At 41.9% G+C, this 21,952-nt stretch overlaps 1 protein-coding gene across 1 annotated transcript; it reads left to right on the plus strand.

Moving 5' to 3' along the window:
* The first annotated feature begins 271 nt into the window (after positions 1–271).
* DMRTA1 (DMRT like family A1) lies at positions 272–7,250 on the plus strand. Its single transcript, XM_039910742.1, has 2 exons — positions 272–1,053; positions 5,102–7,250. The coding sequence occupies exons 1-2, from the start codon at positions 451–453 to the stop codon at positions 5,918–5,920; spliced, it is 1,422 nt and encodes a 473-aa protein (XP_039766676.1). The 5' UTR covers positions 272–450; the 3' UTR covers positions 5,921–7,250.
* Positions 7,251–21,952: the final 14,702 nt, after the last annotated feature.

Here is a 21,952-nt window from a genome sequence, read left to right on the forward strand (position 1 = left end):
TTTTCTCGCCGCGACTGTAGACGGTTATTCTCCTCCCTGCCCCTCCTCTGGCTCGGCCCACATGCATGAAACCGTTTCAAAACCTCTTAATAAAAGGGAGTTTTGGAGGATCAAGGCCCCGGTTACCGTTAGTGGAAAAGAAACCGCGGCGGGGTAACGAAACCACCTTCGCAGTATCAGCCCGCTGTCCCCACTTTCCCCGCTCCTCCGCCCCCCCCCCCCCCCCCCGGCTTGACAGGGTGACGGGAATGGGCGGGGTGCCCCATTCAGCACCCGTTGCTACTCTTCCTCGGGACGGGATGGCATCGACTCTCCTCCCCCAAGGCAGCCAGGGCGGCCAGGGCGAAAAGCAGCGTCGGCGTTCAGCGTGAAGTTTGGCATCGCTCTTCTCTGGGCTTCAGCCTCGCTCGGCCAGCTCCGGGGCTTGTCCTCCCGACCCCCATCCCCGGCATGGAAGCAGCGAGCAAGAGCGGCGGTGGGAGCAGCGGGAGAGCCCTCTTGCCCCCGGGGCCGGTGGCTCCCGTGCCCCCGCCACCTCCGTCGTCCGCGCTGCCACTGCCCCCTTCCTTTCTCCAGCCGCCGAGCCTGCTTTTGAGGGCGGCGGCTGCCGCCGCTTCCCCAGACAGCGGATGCCCCTCGGCGGTGCGGCCGGAGCGCGGAGCCGCGGCTGTCGGGGCCCCGCGGACCCCCAAGTGCGCCCGCTGCCGCAACCACGGCGTGGTGTCCGCGCTCAAGGGCCACAAGCGCTTCTGCCGCTGGCGGGACTGCGCCTGTGCCAAGTGCACGCTGATCGCCGAGCGCCAGCGAGTCATGGCCGCGCAGGTGGCGCTCCGCCGGCAGCAGGCGCAAGAGGAGAGCGAAGCCCGGGGGCTGCACAGGCTCCTGTACCCCGGGATCGGGGCAGGGGGGGCGGCGGCGGCCGGCGGCCGAGCCCCCAGCGCGGAACCCAGGCGCCCCACGGCAGCTGGAGGACCAGAGGTCAGCAGGGCACTGCCCACTTTCGAAGCCAGCAACCTAGGTGACCAAGAGGAGAAAAGAAGAGGCGAGTTGGCCGTCGCTTTGGGGAAAGGGGAACTCACTTTTTACAACGATAACAAGAATACTTACGGTGTTTGCGAAGCGCTATGTGCCAAGCACTCTTCTAAGCGCTGAGGGGAGATACTTGGCAAACAGGTTGTCCCACGGGGGATTCCCAGTCTTAATCCCCATTTAAAGATGAGCTAACAGGCACAGAGAAGTGAAGTGGCTTGCCCAACATCACACAGCAGACAGAGGGCGGAGTCGGGATTACACCCCACGTCCTCTGACTCCCAAGCCCGGGCTCTTCATTCAGTCGTATTTATTGAACACTTACTGGGTGCACAGCACTGTACTTAGCGCTTAGGGGCTCTTGCCACTAAACCACTCTGCTTCTCAATAATAATAGTAGTTGAGTTAGTGGAAGAGCACTGGTCTTGGAGTCAGTAGACCTAGGTTCTAATTGCAGCTCTGCCAGTTGCGGGCTGGGTGACCTTGGGCAAATCCTTCTCTGGGCCTCAAGTTCTTCATCTGGCAAATGACAATTAAACGTCCGTTTCTCTCTCTCTCAGGTTTTGAGTCCAATGTGGAGCAGGGGCCGTGTCCTATCTGCTTATATTGGCGTGACACATAGTGAACGCTTAACGACTGCCAGTTATCGTTCTTATCACTCCGTCCCGAAGCACTGTGCTGAGCACTAGAGTGGATCACCGCTAACCAGGCCCATATATTGTCCCTGTTCCGCACGGAGCTGATGGACTAAGGGGGAGGGATCCCACGGTCCCGTGCACAAATGTAGTAGTATCTGGTGGTTCGTTGGGTAAATTGCATAGACTAACGGAGGGAAGTATTTTGCATGCGTCTATATGTGCCCGTGCTATCCACCTCCCTACAGATTATAGGTGAAAGACAAGTTGTGGGCAGCGAATGTGTCCACAAACTGTTAGATTGTACTCTCCCAAGTGCTTAGTACAGTACTCTGCACATAGTAGGGTCTCCATAAATACCATTAATTGATTCATTCTTCTTGCTGTTGCTGATTGACTTTGGAATCAACCAGATTTGTAATAATGAATAATTAGTAAATTGCTTTAAGCTGTGTTTCTCTTCCTTGCCTTTGGGCCAAGGGAAAGAAAAGTAAGATGAAGAGGACAACTCCAGGGAGCTTTCTAACTTCTTTAATACTGTTGCTTTGTTCTACCTTTCAGTTATGGAGATATGGAGCCTCCTTTATTCCATTCACAATTCCTTGGCAGGTTAGAAACGCCTGGAAGATAATACATCTGAGAAAGAAATGTACTCTTTCAGAGGTGCTTCTTTGGCAGCCAGAAAAAAACCAAAAACATCAAAAACCCCTCAGTGACTTGATGGTTTGGAGATCTGTTTTTCCTGATACTGAATTGTTGCCAAATCTGGCATTTTTTTCTTTAAATGGTGTGAGCTCGTTGTGGGCAGGGAATGTGCTTGTTATATTGTACTCTTCCATATGCTCAGTACAGTGCTTTGCACACAGTAAGTGCTCAATAAATGATTAATAATAATGATAGGAATATTCTCAGTGAATGGAGCACATCCTTTGTAGGCTGCAGTCTAGCCTTTAAGTGACAAAGTTAATGCCTTTGGGAGAACTGGTAAAGTGACAAAAGCTGCCTAATTAGATCCAAGAAAGTGACTGACATGAAGAGTCCAAATTTTCTCTCCAAATGATCTCTATATTCATTGCCAGTCTCAAGATATAGAAATCCCCTTTTTTTTTTTTTTTACTAGAAAGGAAACTAGTATGCTATAAAAGTCATTAAGATGATTTAAACAATACATGGTACTTTTACTTACCCTGAAATTTTGCTGCTTTCAAGTTCTTTAGCTATTGGTTGTTCTATTTCTGTAGTGTAATTACTAACATACAAATCATTGAATACCAGTAAATAGAAAATAATGTAAGTGGATTTCCTGAAAAGAATCCATTGTTGATACTTTAAGCACTTGCATTCAACTTAATATGAAAGTTTTCTATAATATCTGCACTGAGCCTACCAGTGATGAAAATACTAATTCTAGTTATTGTGGATTAACCCAAAGACATTTAAAAAACATATAATTATTTAGTTATTCACTAAAGAAATCACACTACCTAAAAATCTGATTGCTCATCCTCACTCATGTGGGGTTTTGCATCAGACATACTCAAATGCCTCAGGAATGATGTGTAAATTTGGGAATCAGAGAGAAAGAAAATGTGTTGGAATTGCTGAATCTAAATGAGGGCCATGGGACAGTTTGTTACCTTTTGCAAACATCCTATATTTTCCTTAAAGTGGGAACTTATGCCAAGAAGGTAAAAATGATCAATCAAAAAAAAAGGTCAGCCCAAGTTTTTTTTTAAGGAAAGGAAATTTTTTATGGTATTTGTTAAGTGCTTACTATGTGTCAAGCACTAGTGCTGGGGTACATAGAGTTTAATCTGGTTGGACACGGTTATTGTCTTGCATGGGGCTCCCAGTCTAAATTGGAGTTAATAGGATTTAATCCCAATTTTACAGTTGAGGAAATTGAGGCACAGAGAAGTTAAGCGACTTGCCCAAGGTCACAGAGCCAGCAACTGGCAGAGCCATCATTAGAACCCAGATCCTCTGACTCCCAGGCCCATTCTCTTTCCACTAGACAACACTGCTTCTAATGGCCTTATATAATCATGTGAGGATTATATGAATTCAGATGATAGAACATTCAGAAGTGAACGGAAATATTTTCTAGTTGCCATCTGAATCAATTTGGACAACAATATTCTTGTTTGGGCAACAGTTTCCACTTTAATGATTCTTCATTGATTGCCCTCTTTTAGATACTCTATTTTTGTACTTAGATACTTGAATAGCCTATAAATATAATTTTCATTTGGAATTTATTTGTAGCATCCAAAAATGGCATATTATTATAACACTGATACAAGACTCACTATTTCAGGGACCAAAGTCTTTTCAAAACTTGACTTGCCATACTTTTTAAACTACAGTGTATATCTTGATAAAAAGACAGAAGTCAGTGGAAAGATTTAATCAATAAACACCTTTGGAGTCATTTGGAAAGCTCATCATTAGATTAGAATGCTTTAGACAATTACTTGGTTCTGATGCATTGTTTTAAACTCTGTATGCCAGAAAACAACCTTCAAAAGAGTGAACTACATACCACTTTTTAGAAATAATTTCAGGAGCTTGCCCTTTTCTTTTTAAAGTCTAGAACCATAATTAAACCATTTTAATAGTAAAATCAAATGCAAAATAAATGAACACTGTTCCATTTTGGACAGTTTCCAGCCAGTTACCTTTGCTCAGAGATCTTCTTGATGCCACTGACTTTTCATTCTCTTTCACTCATCTTTCACCTTGGCACATATCAAAGGTTTTATATTTTAAACACAAGTTTTAAGAAGGTAAGCATCAGATTTATAAAGCTTTTAGGATAAAAAAAAGTTTGCTGGATTAAACATTTACTTCTAAATATTTTTTTCTGGTTTTGTTATCAACAGATCAGCAGTTATAGTATTGCATGGATCTTATTCATAGAAGAAGAAAACATTACCAAACAAATCACCTAATTTCAATAAAATCCATCCAAGGAAATCTCAAAATTGTGCATGTTTGTAATCTGTCACATAAAATATTCTTATTAGGTTAACAAATTGCAGTCTACCTATGATTGAACCCCTTGTTAAAAAAATTGAGGTATATACAAGTTAGTATTTTGTTCATATTTTTTGAGCCATACAGATCTAAAAACTGAATTAAGATTTTTGAGCTGCAAACAGCAGATATTTAGACTTAGTGTCTAGTGAAGTTATTTTCTATCCAACAAAGTAGGTTCTTAACATCCTATTTTATTCATTGCAGTTTGCTTATATTTCCCCCCAGATCTATATGGAATAGAATGTGTTTAAGGCAACTTTCACTTTTAATGGTAATTCTAAAGCTACAAGGTTAAAAATGTTATGGGTGATTTGTAGTATACTAGAATCTCCTGAAGAATTATAATGATTTGCTGAATTTTAGGCTTATTTTGTTTCTTTCTAGAACAAAAGACTCAGAAAGTTGACTCATGCTATAGTGGGTTAGAAGATCCAGGAGCCACATCACATCAGTATTCCTTGAGGTCTTCACCAGAGTACAATGGAAATCATGAAGACAAGCCATCTGGTTCAGAAAACTCAGACAAGGAGGAACTTGCTCAGTCTCCTAGCCTTCAGTCAGAAAGGGCTGAAAGTCCTAGATTACTGGCATCTTCTGCTATGGAATCAGGAAATGAAAATGAATGGCTCAAGGACTTTGCTGCCTCTAGATCTAGCCTTCTCAGGGTTTCTTCAAGACGGAGAGATCCACTTGACATTCTGACTAAGGTTTTCCCGAGTCATAGGCGCAGCAGGCTGGAAAACATTCTGCAGTTTTGCAAAGGAGATGTGGTCCAAGCCATAGAACAGATCCTAAATGGGAAAGAACCAAAGCAAGATACCAAAGACCTGGAAAGGTCCCCTGGATCAGAACTCACAGTCTTACAAAGATCTTCCAGTTTTAGCCTATCTGGGATAGGTATAGGAACCATAGGGAATAAGTCAGCTTTTTCTCCTCTGCAAACCAGTTCCACTCCATTTGGAAATGATTCCAACCTGTACCGTTTAAATCCTAGGCTAGGGATCAATCCTCTAAGACTGGCCTATTCCTCTCCAGGGAGGGCACTACCTGGCTTTATGTCCCCATACCTAACATCTGGGTTATTTTCCACTTTGCCATTCCAGCCAGCTCTGGATTATTCCTTCTCAGGAATGATCAGAGGTACTTCGTATTTTCCCAGCAAAACCTTGATGACCAACAGTGGCCTTTATTCCAGCCTGGATCAGGAAAACCAATAGTGCTTTATAAGAGTTCTTTCTTTGGAACAGGTCCAGGAATGGATAAATCACATCACTCAACTAACATGTTTGACTTTCAACTGGTTTTGTAGGAGTACCTTGATCCAGTCCTTCTATCCATATTTTTTCAATGGATAAAAGAAAATGACATGTGACTTAAAATGACACTATCATGGAATGGCATTTTACTGAGGCGTGATATTTGAGTTTAGTCCCCATAATAACTATTTGAAGCTTGTATTTTCCTTGCCAAAAATATCTTCAGTAAGAACCTACTATCCACCCCCAACAGACATGCTCCTGTGTGATAGTGCTCACGTACACACGCACGAACACAGATTTGTAAAGCTGGAATTTATTTTGTATCCAGATAGTTTTTTAATGATGTCTCTACATACTTTTGATTTAGGGTTCCCATTTGTCCTATATTGGACTAAAATTGAGTTGAATAATTGTACAGGTACTTTTAATGCTTTTTTTCCCCTTTCTCTTATTTTTTTTTCCAAGAGATAAATTTAATTTGTTTGCAAACGTATACTATGGCTCAGATTAAATATGTCGGGCTTTATTCATACCTTCCATTTTGGATAAAAGGTGGTTATTTTGGATGAATTTTTATGATGTTCTCATTAAACTGCATTCCAAATGAAGCTAGAACTAAAGGTGAATGACAAGACCACCATCTTCTGGTCGTTATCTCTAATTACAATTTGATTCTGGTACAATACAGGTGTTTTAAAAGACAAAGGAAAAACATACCAGAATTAAGTTTCAGTTGATGTTTAAAAAATGTCCTTTATGAAAGAATAGTTTCATATCATTTAATCTGTCCCATGGTCCAATTTGTTTTAGAAGTATTTACTCTCCCTACTCTAGGATCATTCAGTCCTAGATTGTGTGAGTGCACATTTTTTTGTACCCGATGTAATAGAATACTTTAGGGTTTAGATTACAAAAGCAAAACAGACTGTATTCAGGAAATTAAATATAATTACTTAGAATAGTTTTTCTTGAACATTTGATAGCTGACAACCACAGATAGTGGAGATGCACAAACATGCAGAAAAGAAATGAAAACAACAGTTTTAGAACACTTGAGGTTTTCTTCATATTGAATTTGTTTCATGAACTGAAATGGATGTTTCTATTAAAGTTTTTCAATGACTTTCTTTTAGCTCATGAGATGCATATTTTGAAGAGAAATTTTGTTGGCAAGTTTCAGATACATTTTTAGATTACCTGTTAAATGCAGATTTTTAAATATAATCACATCCAATAAGCTGTTTTTATTTTAATAACTTTCAATAAAGGAGAAAATAAGGAATAGAAACTATAAACATGCAATATTAAATACAAAGGTTTAGAAGATTTACAAGCCGACCTTATTTAAAAATGGGTGCCAAACAAACTCGAGTTATAACACTGAGCCTACTTCCTTCAATGTCTAAAGTTACTTCCTTGTACCAAATTAGGTACTTTGGGAGGAACACACATCATAAACAGAGGAATTAGCATGTCAAATGGGTACCGTACAAACATGACATATTTGCTCATTGTGGGGAGGGAACCTGTCTACCAACTCTGTTGTATTGTGCTCTCCCAAACGTTTAAGTACAGTGGTCTGCATACACTAAGCACTCAATAAATTGATTGATTTTCCAATAGGGTGTTGATGACCCATGGTACCAGACCCTGAACCAATTCTGGAGTCCCCAGGGCCTTTCTGAAGCAGGCATAAAGCTCCTTAGAGGACTCAAGAACATCAGAACTCACCCTCCTTTCGTCTTCTGGATTTGGATCCACCTGGAGTAGCTTTGGGTCCATTCTGGTCCAAAGTGACATAGCTAGAACAACTCTGTATCACTGAGTCACCAACAGCCTTAAGGATGTTGGTCAGAGGTGTCCAGTTGAGTGCACTGGCATGGTGCATTTTGCTGTGGGTTAAGCAAGAATAAATTACAATGAGCCTTTCCAGAACCAAATGGGAAAAATCACCAAATTATCAGCCCACAAATAAGAATTCAGCATTTGGGCAGTTATTTTCAGCTGCTTTTTTTTTTCCACTAATGTTCTCCTTGAGCATTAGTTCTACTCTGAAGCTACACTATCTGTGTGTCCCACTGGCCAATCTGCTAGGTATCTCTGCCACACCCAATGAGAAAACCCCATGTTGCAGTCAATTGTCTTTGGATAAATCATTTTTTTTTGGTTATCCTGCCATCCCCCAACTCCCCATCCTATTTGCTCCATTATCCCTTCCCCCATCACCTCTATTTAAAATAGCCTTTTCTTCCATCAATCTCTACTGCTCCATAGTTAGTGGGGACCAATGTGGGGGGCAGCTTTGGAGGTTTGAGGTTCCCTAACATTTGCAGGCAGGTGGGAGGATCAGGGGCAGAAGCATCTCTAGACTGTAAGTTCATCTTTAGACTGTAGGCTTATTATGGGCAGGGAATATGTTTGTTTATTATTATAGTGTACCCTCCCAAGTGCTTAGTACAGTGCTCTGCACACAGTAAGTGCTCAATAAATACAATTGAATGGATGCGGGGAAGTGAGTAGATCCTAAATTGGAAAGATACTGCAGTCTCCTAAACCCAGGATGGTAGGTTTCTCTGTGGGAGAAGCACCAACATCAAGTAAAGGACATTTCTCTACTAGAGCATCATCATACGTGTAACTGGATGGGCATCAACTGATTCCATCCTGAGATTTCATTCATTCAATCGTATTTATTGAGCACTTACTATATGCAGAGCACTGTACTAAGCGCTTGGAATGTACAATTCAGCAACAGATAGTATTGATCCAGATCTCCTATTTTTACTTACAATTTGGGATGCAGAGTTGTGAGTATTTGAAGTTCTGCCTTTCATATGGCATTCAGATGACTTTAAGGTTTGGTAAAATGAAATACTCCAAAACCTTTGTGAAACAATTACTTAAGTTGAACTGCTGGCACTAATGCTACATTTTGTAGCACTGGCAATTTTTGCTGGTTTCAGTGTTAACTTTGATTAGCTATTGTTTAGGATTGGACCAATATGCCCAGTTTCATGTACACTTGGGCAGAAACTGGAGGAATGCCACAAACTGGAGGCTGGAATGCCACAAACATCTATCTTAAATTTATGATTACTCCATTTCCACAGATATAACTTCCTATGGACAAGTCCTTTCATCAAAGGAAAAAATACATAGTACTAAAAAAGTTGGCCAATGAATTAATGAAACCAATAAAAATGAAATGACATTATTTTGTGAGTTTTTTCTTTGGTTTTAAGAATTTCAAAATAGAATTGAATGTCACATATGGACTGGTAATTTTGATTTTCTGACTGTGATTTCAGCTCTTTTTTTCAGGGTCACTATTTATCACATGACTAGGAATCTGTCTTTACAGAAAACAGAAAGGTTATTTCTTTAACGGTAATGGAATTCACAAATCCATCAGATTTGGGATTGCCTTACTGGCCTTCTAGCCAGACTAAAAAAGGAACTTGACAGATATTTGATAGTGGGAAATCCCACAGCACATCATGGGTGCCCTGGGCACCTGGAGACTTCATTTCTCATTTCAGTGAAGTTGTTTTAAATAATGCTTCAACCTTGATTTTTATTCTTAAAAAAAAACAACCCAGGAGTCCCACAACATTTTTGTCCCCTCTAGGAACACCCATGATATTTATTTTCTCTCAAGGCATAACTGTGAGTCTGTCCAGACTCCCAACCTGAAACATTGCCCTTAATTCTGCCCACTGGGTTGAGTGCAGATTGGGAAGTGAGAGGGAGGAAAAGGCAGGAAATTGGATGGGGAGAGACACAAGAGTTGGAGAAACTGGACACACAAAGAGTACTTAGTATAGTGCTCTGCATTCAGAAAGTGCTTTATAAATACTAATACAACAACAATTACTACTACTAGATAGGGGTCAAAGATACAGGTGGAGGGGGTAGGGTTTGAGAAGAGGTGGGAGATCTGAGATACTGCTATGAATCAATTGCATTTACTGAGTGTTTACTGTGCACAGAGTATTGTGCACTCTGGGGAGAGTACAATATAACAGAGTTGTTAGACAAGTTCCCTGCCCACAAGGAATTTACATTCTAGAGGAGGAAGTGTAGGAAGGGAAAGTTGATTAGAGGAGACTAGAAGGGAAAGGAGTTGGCGGTGAAGGGGGAAATTGGAGGTACTGACAGGTTCTCAGCAAGGGAGTAAGGTGTGAAGGGAAAGAAAAATAATTGTCTCTGAAAGTAGTGGGAGACAAATGATCAAGGAAGGTATCAAATCTGACCGAGTCCCATGCCTTGTGAGTAGAGGGGCAGGGAGGGGGGGATTATAGTCTTAAGATCATGGGATCATGACAGCTGTTTACTGGAGAAATCTCTGTATGCTTGAGTTGCAACAGATTGCTTCAGGAATAGGGAAGAATGGAGTAAGCTTCTTGTGGGCAGGGATCATGTCTAATAAAACAATTGTGTTGCACTCTTCCAAGTCCTTAGTTCAGTGCTCTGGACACAGTAAACACAATTGAGTGATGAGTCAAGATTACAACAAACTTCACTGGTTTGGGTGATCGAAAAATTCTGGCTCCTGCAGGCAGTAGGAAGCCCTAGCACAGCAAGCCCTCTGAGGACTGGGTTGAAGGAGAGGAAACCAAGGGCATTGCCCAAACTGCCAGCGCTGTATAAACCAAATGGAAATCATAGTTCAAAACTCCCCCTTAGTTGTGTTGAGAAGAAGACTGTCCATTTCCACCATCAAGGAAATATTAAGATAAAATATTTTCCTGAATTTGATTTGAAAAGAACTACAGGCTGATTAGCAGAAACAAACAAATGCCAAAATGACTTTTTGACCATAGGGGAAGTTCTGACTTCTTCATCTAAGAGCACTACAAAACAGAGAAATAATTTAACTGCAATTTTTTTTTGTATTGGCAAGGTATAGTACATGCAAGCTAAATTGTGAGAAATTAACAAAGTCTACTTGTAGTGTATCTAGAAATCTACTCTCCTTTCACGTTCCCCTCAAAATCCTCTTTTAAGTTGAAAAATCGTAATGCTAACTTGCATCTAAAGAGAGTCATTTATCAGAATAGGAGTATACCTCATCTAGAATCTGGTTAAATCCTACCGAGATTAATAGTATTTTCCTAAATTAAAGTATTTCACATTAAAGTCTCCAGAATGGCAGCGGGTCCCTTTTAATTATTATTAAGAAGGGTCTTATCAGGCAACTAGAACCATAGGGTTTGCCCTCAAGCTTGCCTCAGGAATCTTGATGTCATCATGTTAACTAATAACAGCAATTGTGGTCTTTGTTAAGCATTTACTATATGCCAGGCACTATACTAAATGCTGGGGTAGATACAAGATAAACAGGTTGGAGACAGTCCCTGTCCCACATTGGTTTCACAGTCTTAATCCCCATTTTTTACAGATGAGGGAACTGAGGCACAGAGAAGTAAAGTGGCTTGCCCATGGTCACAGAGCAGACAAGTGAAGGAGTCAGGATTAGAACCCAGATCCTTCTGACACACAGGCCCATGCTCTATCCACTAGCTGGCAGAGAGTATTCTATGCTTTTCCATCCCCAAGTTTCCACCCTTTGATTGTCTAGTGAGGCTCAGGCTCAGATTGCAGTCACTCTGACAGCAACTGTCAATCAGGTAGATTCCTGGGTCAATTAGGTACTCCCGAAGATGTGATCTCAAAGCAAAAACACCTTACCTACACCTCTCCAATTTACCATTTCTCAGACCTACCAAGTGAACTGCAACAAGTAATAGTCTGTTGACTATAGACATCAGGGACTGTTCAGCCATTTATTACCCCTGTAGGTTTTATGTGGTGTTTTTTTTTTGTCAGTTTAGTCAGGATTGCCCTTGCAAAAACAGTCAGTGAGCGAGTTGATGAAAGGATTCAGATCTCTTAATACAATACTGTAGTTCAGGATAGTAACCTTTTAAAGTTGCTCAGTTTAAAAGGTCTTCTTTGAAATTTGAACATTTGCAAAGGATGGAAAAATGGTTGCACAAAACCTTGCAAGTGTGTCACTCATAGATCCACCAGTAACATATTTAACATCAACCAATTCCTGGAGACAAGTAGAATAACAGCATTTTCCCAGGAGGAACAAAGCCTCATTAAGTTATGTAAAATTTGTGTCTTTTTCATAACAGTTCTCCTCCTACTCCTAGTTGCTATTAATCATGATCCCAAGAAAATAATAATAATGCCAACTCCTGAACTAAGCACTGGGGTAGATACATGATAATCAGTTGGACATAGTCCCTGTCCCACATGGGACTCACTAAGTGGAAGGGAGAATGGATCTTGAATCCCCATCTTTCAGATGAGGAAACTGAGGCACAATGAAGTTAAGTGACTTGCCTAAGGTCATACAGCAGGTGAATGGCAGAGCTGGGATTAGAACTCAGGTCCTCTGACTCTCAAACCTATGCTCTTTCCACTAGGCCACTCTGCTTGACTTGACTTGTCCAAACATATTAAAGTGTGATCACAGATAAATCTATTTCCATGAATCCGGTATACAGGATTAGAGAAGAAGCAAACCTTTTCAGTATGTTTGTGCAGCTACTACCTAATATGCAGAGACTTCTGTGGATGTCAAGCATAGAAGGAAATATTGAATCACTCAGAATATGAAACAGCCTTTGGTCTGGGTACATCCAAGTAGAAAGCTTTTATAGAATGCACTGTGGAGGTGTTGGTGTTCAACAGCAATACCATACACATTTCATAGGGGTGACTTTTAATATTATAAGAGCAAGAACTGCCTGAGGCTGGCTACTGTCATTGCTTATAATAATAATAATTGTGGTATTTGTTACGCATTTACTACAGGCCAAGTACTATACTACGTGGCTGGGTGGATACAAGCAAATCAGGTTGGACACAGTCCCTGTCCCACATGGGGCTCACAGTCTTAAATTCCCATTTTATAGATGAGGGAACTGAGGTACAGAGAAGTTGGGTGACTTGCCCCACATTTAGGAAAAAAAAAAATCACTCTGTAGCAGTCACACTAAGTCTGATGCCACACACATGTGCAAAACTGTTTCTTCCCACGCCACGTCCCATTACAGCTGCGTGTCTGATGAATGCTCCCTAATTCTACAAGAGACTTTTAGTTAAAGTACATATTGAAAATGCTTTATGGAAGAACTGATGTGCACATTACACAACTCTCCTGGGGCCATTTTTAGAAGGGTTGCTACCCTGTGCTTTTATTCTGAGGATGGTAGTTGGAATAACAGTTTCCAACTCAAATACAGTTGGGGAATACTATGCTGCAGTCACGTTAGCTGTAAATGGGTCCAACATGTAAAAAAAACCCAAAAAACTACATACTCTTTGCAATACGTTGCATCCCTGCCTGTCTACTGGCTCGTTGTGCTCTATCCCAGTGGGAACGTAACTGGCAGGGATGAGAAGAGGAGAGTGGTACTGCCAAAAACGCTAGTACTACAATCAATTCCTTCACGCAATCTCTATCATGCATCACGCAATTCCTACATGCAATATCCCCTACTCCCTCTCCCTTCTGTGTCGCCCTTGCACTTGGATTTGAACCCTTTAACCACTTGATAGTCACTCCACCCTCAGCCCCACAGCACATATTACATATCCATAATTCATTTTATGTCTGTCTCCCCATCTAGACTGTGAGCTCCTTATGGGCAGGGAACATGGCTACGAACTCTGTGGTACTGTACTCTCCCCAGCACTTAGTACAGTGCTCTGTGCACAGTAAGTGCTCAAGAAAGAAAATTGATTGATTCCTCAGTCTTGATGTCTTAGGACCAAGGCTACTCTGTTGTTCGTCGGGGGTGCTCCAACATCATCACTTATTATTCAGTGCTAGAACTACTCTGTGAAATTCTTGCTGTCACAGCTTAGGAAAGATATAGTAAAGATGCAAAAAGCAACAGAAAAGCAATTAAAATGATCAGAGGAATGGAATGGCTTCCATCTGAGGATATGTTGAAAATATTAGGACACTTCTGTTAGAAAAGGCAGAGTCTGTGAAGAATGGTTGATATTTGCAAAATTATGAAGGGTGTGGACAGGATAAATAAGGAATTCTTTTTCAACAAATCACACGTACCAGAACAAAGGGGCACTCAAAACTTGAAGTTGGCATTTTCAAGGAAACATTTCTTCACATAGCTAGGGATAAACAAGTGGAATTTATCATCATGGGAAATTGTGTAGGTAGAAAATATCAATAGGTTTAAGAAGGATTTGGATAAGTTCCAGAAAAAGGTCCACAATGGGCAACTGTAGGAAAAAGGTAGACATGCTAAAGGCAAATACAGGGCTAAATCTATGGTATTTACTGAGTGTTTTCTGAGTACTAGGCATTATACTAATTAATCAATAATTGAGAGCCTATTCTGCACAAAGCACTGTAGTAAGGCACTTGGGATAATAAAATTGAGTTAGTATACATAATCCCTGCCCTTAAGGAGGTTACAAGACTTGGGAAAAGCAAAGAGTATGAGATGGGGTGTAGTGGGAGAAAAGAGAGAACTGTTGGCTTTGAGTTTCTGCTTGATGCAGATGGAGATGGGTTGCCATTGAAGGTTTCTGAGGACTGGAGAGATGTTTGCCAAGTGACACTGCAGGAAGATGATCTGTGCAGCAATGTGGAGTATGGACTAAAGCGGGGGGAGGCTGAATGGAGGCAGGAAGACCAGTGAGGAGGCTGATACATAGTCTAACCATGATATGATCAGAGCTTGGACCAGGGTGATAGCTAAGTGGAGAGGAAGCAATGTTAAAATAATGATAATAATAATAACAATGATGATAATAATAATAATAATACTATTTGTTAAGCTGTTACTATTTGTCAAGCACTGTTTGAAGCACTGGGGTAGATACAAGTTCATCAGATTGGACACAGTCCCTATTCCACACAGCGCTCACAATCAGAACAGGTATTAAATCACCATTTTAAATATTAGGAAACTGAGGCCCAGAGAAATCCTGTCTTACCCAAGGTGGCACAGCAGGCAATTGGCAGAACTAGAATTAGATCCCAGGTCCTCTGACTTCCAGGCCTATGCTCTTTCCACTAGACCATGCTGTAATGTTATGGAAATGTAATGGAGGAGGAATTGGCAAGATTTAGACACTGACTGGATGTAACAGCTGAGAGACATTAAGTAGTGAAGGATGATGACAGGGTTGTGGGTTTCTGCGGCAGGGAAGATGATGGTGTTATTAACAGGACAATTAGGAGAAGGACTAGTTTTAGTTTTAGATAAGAGGACTATAAATTCAATTTTGGACATGCTGTATTGGAATTCAGTGACATCATTCAGCTCTGGGTCACTGATATTGATCCTTAGTTGTGCATGGGGTCTTCCAACTACACTCACAAAGATAGTTCACAATCAGGTGCATCATTAATTCATTCAATTGTATTTATTGAATGCTTACTGTGTTTAAAGCACTGTAATAAGCACTTGGGCAGTACAATTTGGCATCTGTTGATGGGACATCCATGTGGATATGTCATAGAGACAGGAGGAAATATGGGATTGCAAGTGAGCAGGATTGGAGAGCTAGATGATGGTATTTATTAAGCACTTTCTATGTGCCAAGCACTGTTCTAAGATAGATTTTGGAAACATCTGGGAAAAGATGGTGAGGTTAAAGCCATGTGAGCAGACAAGCTCCCTAAAAGAGAGAGTGTAGAATAGGAAGAGTAGGGAACCCAGAACAGAGGCTTGTTGGACCTCCACAGTTAAGAAATGAGAAGGTGCCCACCTAGTTATCCTCCTATTTCATTGACTGCTGCTTCTCAGGCTCATTTGCTGGCTCTCTTCTACATCTCAGCCCCTACCTAGGTAATAAGCTTCTTGGAGGCACTAAAGGAAGTTGCTTAATTGAGGTATGAAAATATGTATTTATTAATACCCATTATAATTCAATCATATTTATTGAGCATTGATTGTGTGCAGAGCGCTGTACCAAGCGCTTGGGAGAGTACAATACAACAATATACAGGCACATTCCCTACCCACAAGGAGTTTACAGTCTAGAGGGGGAGATAGATTTTATATAAATTACAGATATGTACATAAGTGCTGTAGGACTGGGAGGGGGCATGTATAAAGGGAGCAAGTCAGGGCAACGCAGAAGGGGGTTGGAGAAGAGGAAAGAGGGGCTTAGTCAGGGAAGGCCTCTTGGAGGAGATGTGCCTTCAGTAAGGCTTTGAGAGTGGGGAGAGTAATTGTCTGTCATATTTGAGGAGGGAGGGCATTCCAGGCCAAAGGCAGAACATGGGCAAGAGGTTGGCAAAAGACCCCACACATCCGATCCGTTACCAAGACATGCTGGTCTCACCTTTATAATATCGCCAAGATCCGCCCTTTCCTCTCCACCCAAATGGCTACCTTACTGCTACAGGCTCTCGTTATATCCCGGCTAGACTACTGTGTCAGCCTTCTCTCTGATCTCCCTTCCTCCTCTCTCGCCCTGCTCCAGTCTATTCTTCACTCCGCTGCCCGGCTCATCTTCCTGCAGAAACGCTCTGGCCATGTCACTCCCCTTCTTAAAAACCTCCAGTGGTTGCCTATCAACCTCCGCTCAAAACAAAAACTTCTCACTCTAGGCTTCAAGGCTCTCCATCACCTTGCCCCTTCCTAACTCTCCTCCCTTCTCTCTTTCTACTGCCCACCCCGCACGCTCTGCTCCTCTGCCGCCCATCTCCTCACCGTCCCTCGGTGTCGCCTATCCCGCCGTCGACCCCTGGGCCACGTCCTCCCGTGGTCCCGGAATGCCCTCCCTCCTCACCTCCGACAACCTAATTCTCTTCCCCTCTTCAAATCCCTACTTAAAGCTCACCTCCTCCAAGAGGCCTTCCCAGACTGAGCTCTCCCCTTTTCCCTCTGCTCCCTCTACCCCCCCCTTCACCTCTCCACAGCTAAACCCTCTTCTCCCCCCTTTCCCTCTCCTCCTCCCCCTCTCCCGTCCCACCCCCTCAACACTGTACTCGTCCGCTCAACTGTATATATCTTCATCACCCTATTTATTTTGTTTAATGAGATGTACATCACCCTGATTCTATTTATTTGCTATTGCTTTAAAGAGATGTTCTTCCCCTTGACTCTATTTATTGCCATTGTTCTTGTCTGACTGTCTCCCTTGATTAGACTGTAAGCCCGTCAAAGGGCAGGGACTGTCTCTATCTGTTGCCAATTTGTACATTCCAAGCACTTAGTACAGTGCTCTACACATAGTAAGTGCTCAATAAATACTATTGAGTGAATGAATGAGATCGAGGTAGAGTGAGAAGGTTAGCATTAGAGGAGCCAAGTGTATGGGCTGGGTTGTAGTAGGAGAGTAGAGAAGTGGGGTAGAAAGGGGCAAGGTGATTGAGTGCTTCAAAGTCAATGGTGAGGAGTTTTTGTTTGATGCAGTTGTGGATGGGCAACCCCTGGAGGTTTTTCTGAGGAGTGGGGAAAACATTAGTTCATAATACTAAAGAATATGCAAGTAAATTCTACAAATTTGTACTTTACAGTAATTAACGTTAAACATCTTTCTTATTCTCCCAAGCTCACCTCCTATCTGTATTTACCCTTTTGGTTCTCTTGCATCCTCCATGTACTAGTCCTTGTACTAGTCCTCCAGTCCAAACTCCCTTCCCTCTCCAGGCCACAGTACTCTCCATCTTCAAAGCTCCTCTCTTCCAGGTAGCCTTTTCTGATTAATTTACAAAACTCCACTTTTCATTCCTATCCTCGGCCCATACAGTAATTCGCATCTCTCATTTTGATATAGTCATAGTACTTTCTGTTATAGCCGCCTTCTTCTTCCTGTTTCCACTATTTGCAAATAGCTTTTGTCTGTTTGTCTCCCTCAATATATTGTGGGCTCCTTAAGGGCAGGAACGTATGTCTTGCCTCCACTGTACTTTTCCAAGGACTAGGTACAGTGTGTTGCCCTTAGCAGGGGCTCAATCAACACCACTGATAAATCTGGAAAGCTAGAAGATGACTTTCTCTATAGAAATGTCCCTTATTTGAAGATGATGCAGCTGATTTTGAGACCATATCCTTGTGAATGTAGTTGGAAGACCCTACGCATAACCAAGGATCAATATCAGTGATCCAGAGCCGAATGATGTCACTGAATTCCATTACCTGGGCAGGAAATTAGTGAATAATAAAATCAGAACGGCCAGTTGTGTACTTTGGGCATCTCAAAGACAGACTGTGGTTCCAAAATGGCTTCAAGGTTCAGAACAAACTGAAGGTATGCAAGGATGATCATAGTGTCCAACCTTCTTCATGACTGTGGAACATGGACCTACTACAGATATAGACACCACACTTTACTTTTTTTAATGGTATCTGTTAAGTGCTTATTATGTGCCAGGCACTCTACTAATCTCTAGGTAGATAGAAGGTAATCAGGTTGGACATAGTCCCCATCCCACATGGGGCTCACAATCTTAATCCCCATTTTACATCGGGGAAACTAAGGCACAGTGAAGTGAAGTGAATTCCCTCACACAGCAGACACGTGGTGGAGCCGGGATTAGGACTCAGGTCCTTCTGATTCCCGGGCCTGTGCTCTATCCAGTAGGTCACACTGATTTTCATTTGACTTCTGGAACCATTTTACTACTGCCACCTATTTGCCACTTCTGTGGTAAGGCAGAATATCAAAAAATGTGTTGTTGGAGTGCAGTCAGGACAACCAGAATGGAAAAATGTTCATAAAAATACTTTCACTAGATGGGGCATAAGAAAAATGGACAAGAGCAGGAGATCTCTATGGTGAGCTGAAATTCAGGAGCCATTTAAACGTGCCTGGGAACGTTTAAACTTCTTAGAAATGCTAAGAAGGGGTAGTTAAGCATAACCTCATATGATGGCATTTAGCAGTGGAAAGTTGGAAGAGAGCCTCAGAATAATAATAATAATGGTGGTATTTAAGCGCTTACTATGTGCCAAGCACTGTTCTAAGCACTGGAAGTCATGACTGCTTGGCATTCAGAAATCAGAAATGGCATAACTTTCTTGGAAAAGTGGCTTTGGGGAGAATGTGACACCATGAGGAAGAAAAAATAGCACTAGACATTGTGTTTAAACAACAACACTCAGGCACCTAAAGGCAGTCAATGAGCATTGGGTGCAGAAGGGATTGCCAGTCACAAATAGGAGTTACCAGTGATCTTTGTACAAACTAATAAAATCTCACTTTCATTAGCATCATCTTTGCTCTCAAAAGATAGCTCTCTTCCTAAATGTACATATACACACATATATAATATCAGCGTATCTCTATGGAATATCTGCTCAACCTTTCCACATCCAACATTCAATATAAATAACTCTGAAGGCAGTGCCACTTATGTATAATTTTTTCATCACACCAAAGCCAAATTCATTTTCTTTTATATTTTAATAGCTTTTGGATAATTTACAAGTAAAAGAGTTGCAAATTTACTTTATTGCATGCTAAAGTGTGGGCTCAATATGTTTGATCTGAGACCTGACTGCAGAATGAATCATCCACCATAAAAACTCCCAGATTCTGATCGGTTTTTAAGTCTCATAAAGCTGTTTTGTTTCATTTTTCTCTTTTAGTTTTCTAAATGCTGTCATTTTGTCTGCTCCAGCATTGTATCCTGAGAATGACGTGGTATAATGCACAGGTACACAAATAAACATATGCTGGCATCTCCTATAAGCACAACAGTTAGACTCCAAGCACAACTTTCTAACTTGGTTGTTCTTGTTAAGGAAGAACAATTTCTGAATTGGTTATACTGACAAGTTTAATTCCACTATTTTCCACCCCATGGGCACTGCAGGTTTCTGGCATAATTTTTGTGACTTTTCTTTCATATCACAAGACTGTAAGCTCACTGTAGGAAGGGAGCATGTCTGCCAACTCCGTTGTATTGTACTCTCCCAAATGCTTAGTGCAGAGCTCTGCACAAGTAAGCACAAAATAAGTACCATTGATGATGATGTCACAAGAAGTTGCCATTGTCCTTAGGCACTAAACCATCAACAGCATTCAACATTTGACTCCTTGATTTCACCTTGTAACACTGCCATGGAATTTTCAACAGTGGGTGATCTTCACACTGTATGGGCTGCAATAATTCCATGCTGTATTGTGAATTGCAGACAGTTTCTATCCTAACATGTTTCCCATCCTTTTATGAGATAGTTTAGTACCCTTAAAATCAACAGCAATAATCCTTGGTATTTGTTTACATAAACATCCTTTATCCCAGGATACAAGTGTTTACAAATGTTCATTCAGAAAGGCTTGCCATGTCAAGTTTTGTAGAAAGGTGTCACCAGAGTCTGAGTGCTGTAGCAGGCTATGGGTGCAGATGGATGAGATTTATATATGACACATCATCATCTATGTAGCAGTGTCCTCTGCAAATATCATCTGTGGGTGGAGGAAAGCTGGGTAACAATCCCAATCTTGGGCAAAGTGGCAGAGGATAGCATGGGAAAGGAGGGGAGGGAGAGGCTGGCAGGACAGCAAAGAAAAGCTGCTATCTCACCTAGTTCTTACCCCCTTCCCCTCCCATCTCTGACCTATTGCTCATGCATTTCCCTCCATGTGGAACTCCATCCCTCCTCAAATTGACCAACTGATGTTCCTTCCCACCAAAGGGATGCATGACAGCATAGCAAATTTCATTTGGCCACTAAGTATGCTAGATGACTTTTTACATGGTGTTCCACCCTGTCATTCTTGCCTTACCCCACCTGGCTCCCATGTAAGCCCTGCCGACCATTTGACCCATAATACTCCCTCTCCCTATTCATCCAAACCCCACCATGGCTCTTGGAAATCTCCATCCCCCACTGATCCTCCATATGAGTTCTCCCATGGCTAAATCTCTGGGGAGTTCAGCAAGAACTGGGGTAGCAGCAGCAGGTAAAGATAGTAGAACTCAGCCCTAGCCGCCATCACCACCACCAACATATATCAGAAATTTTCAACTCTCCCAGGTGTTCACAAAGAAGTGGAGTAGCCATGGAAGGAGCAGAGAACAAACTAGCCCCTGATAGTGAATCTGCCATCACCTTGCCCACAATGCCTAATAATTGAAGATGTCAGCAGCAAGAACTGGTATGTTCCTTTTACCTATTTCTGCAGGGGATACTTCACATTTTCATGGGCTCAACTCTCCCATCTTTCCCAGCAGTATCTCTAGAGATAATCTTCTGTGGTCTTTCAAAATCCATCTCCTCAATCTGTGCATCTGACCCCATTCATTCTCACCTTATCAAAGCACTTGCATCCTCCCTTCTTCCCTAACAACCATCTTCAACTGTGGCTCCATCTCCAGTGGCTTCTTCTTCACTGCTTTCAAATATGCCCATATCTCCCCTATCCTAAAAAACCTTCCCTTTTCCCCACACCTCCCTTCAGTTATCACCCATCTCCCTCCTACCAATAATCTCCAAACCCCTTGAGTGAGTTGTCTACACCCACTGTCTCCACTTCCTCTCCTCTTCTCTCCTTGACCTCCTCCAATCTGGCTTCTATCCCCTTCACTCCACAGAAACCGCCCTCTCAAAACAGTGTACAAATTTCCAAAATTTATTTTGATTATATACATTAGACTGTGAACTCCATGTGGGACAAGGATCAAGTCTTATCTGCTTAAAAAGTTTCTTCTGTCCTTGCTTTTGGTTTCTCAATTTCAACTTTCCATACAGTACTGTTTGGGTATCCTGCTGTTGTCCCTCAACTCTCTCCTCCACCCCGCAATCTTCCTCCCATCCACCTACAGACAGGAGCCCCTGGGTGGAGGAATGGGCTATATGTCCATCTATTGACTGTGCAGATGTCTAGAGTTCTGAAGTAGGCTCAGAAGTAGGACTATCAAAGTATGATTCCTAAAATGTTGGTTCTGCCTGCCTGGTGCAACTTCCCAATAATGTTAGGCTTTCTCAGGATATATTTAGGCCAGAAATGGAATTTGCTATAGGACAACTATCTTCA

The sequence above is a fragment of the Ornithorhynchus anatinus genome, chromosome X5, assembly GCF_004115215.2.
Source record: "Ornithorhynchus anatinus isolate Pmale09 chromosome X5, mOrnAna1.pri.v4, whole genome shotgun sequence".
Taxonomy (NCBI): Eukaryota; Metazoa; Chordata; class Mammalia; order Monotremata; family Ornithorhynchidae; genus Ornithorhynchus; species Ornithorhynchus anatinus.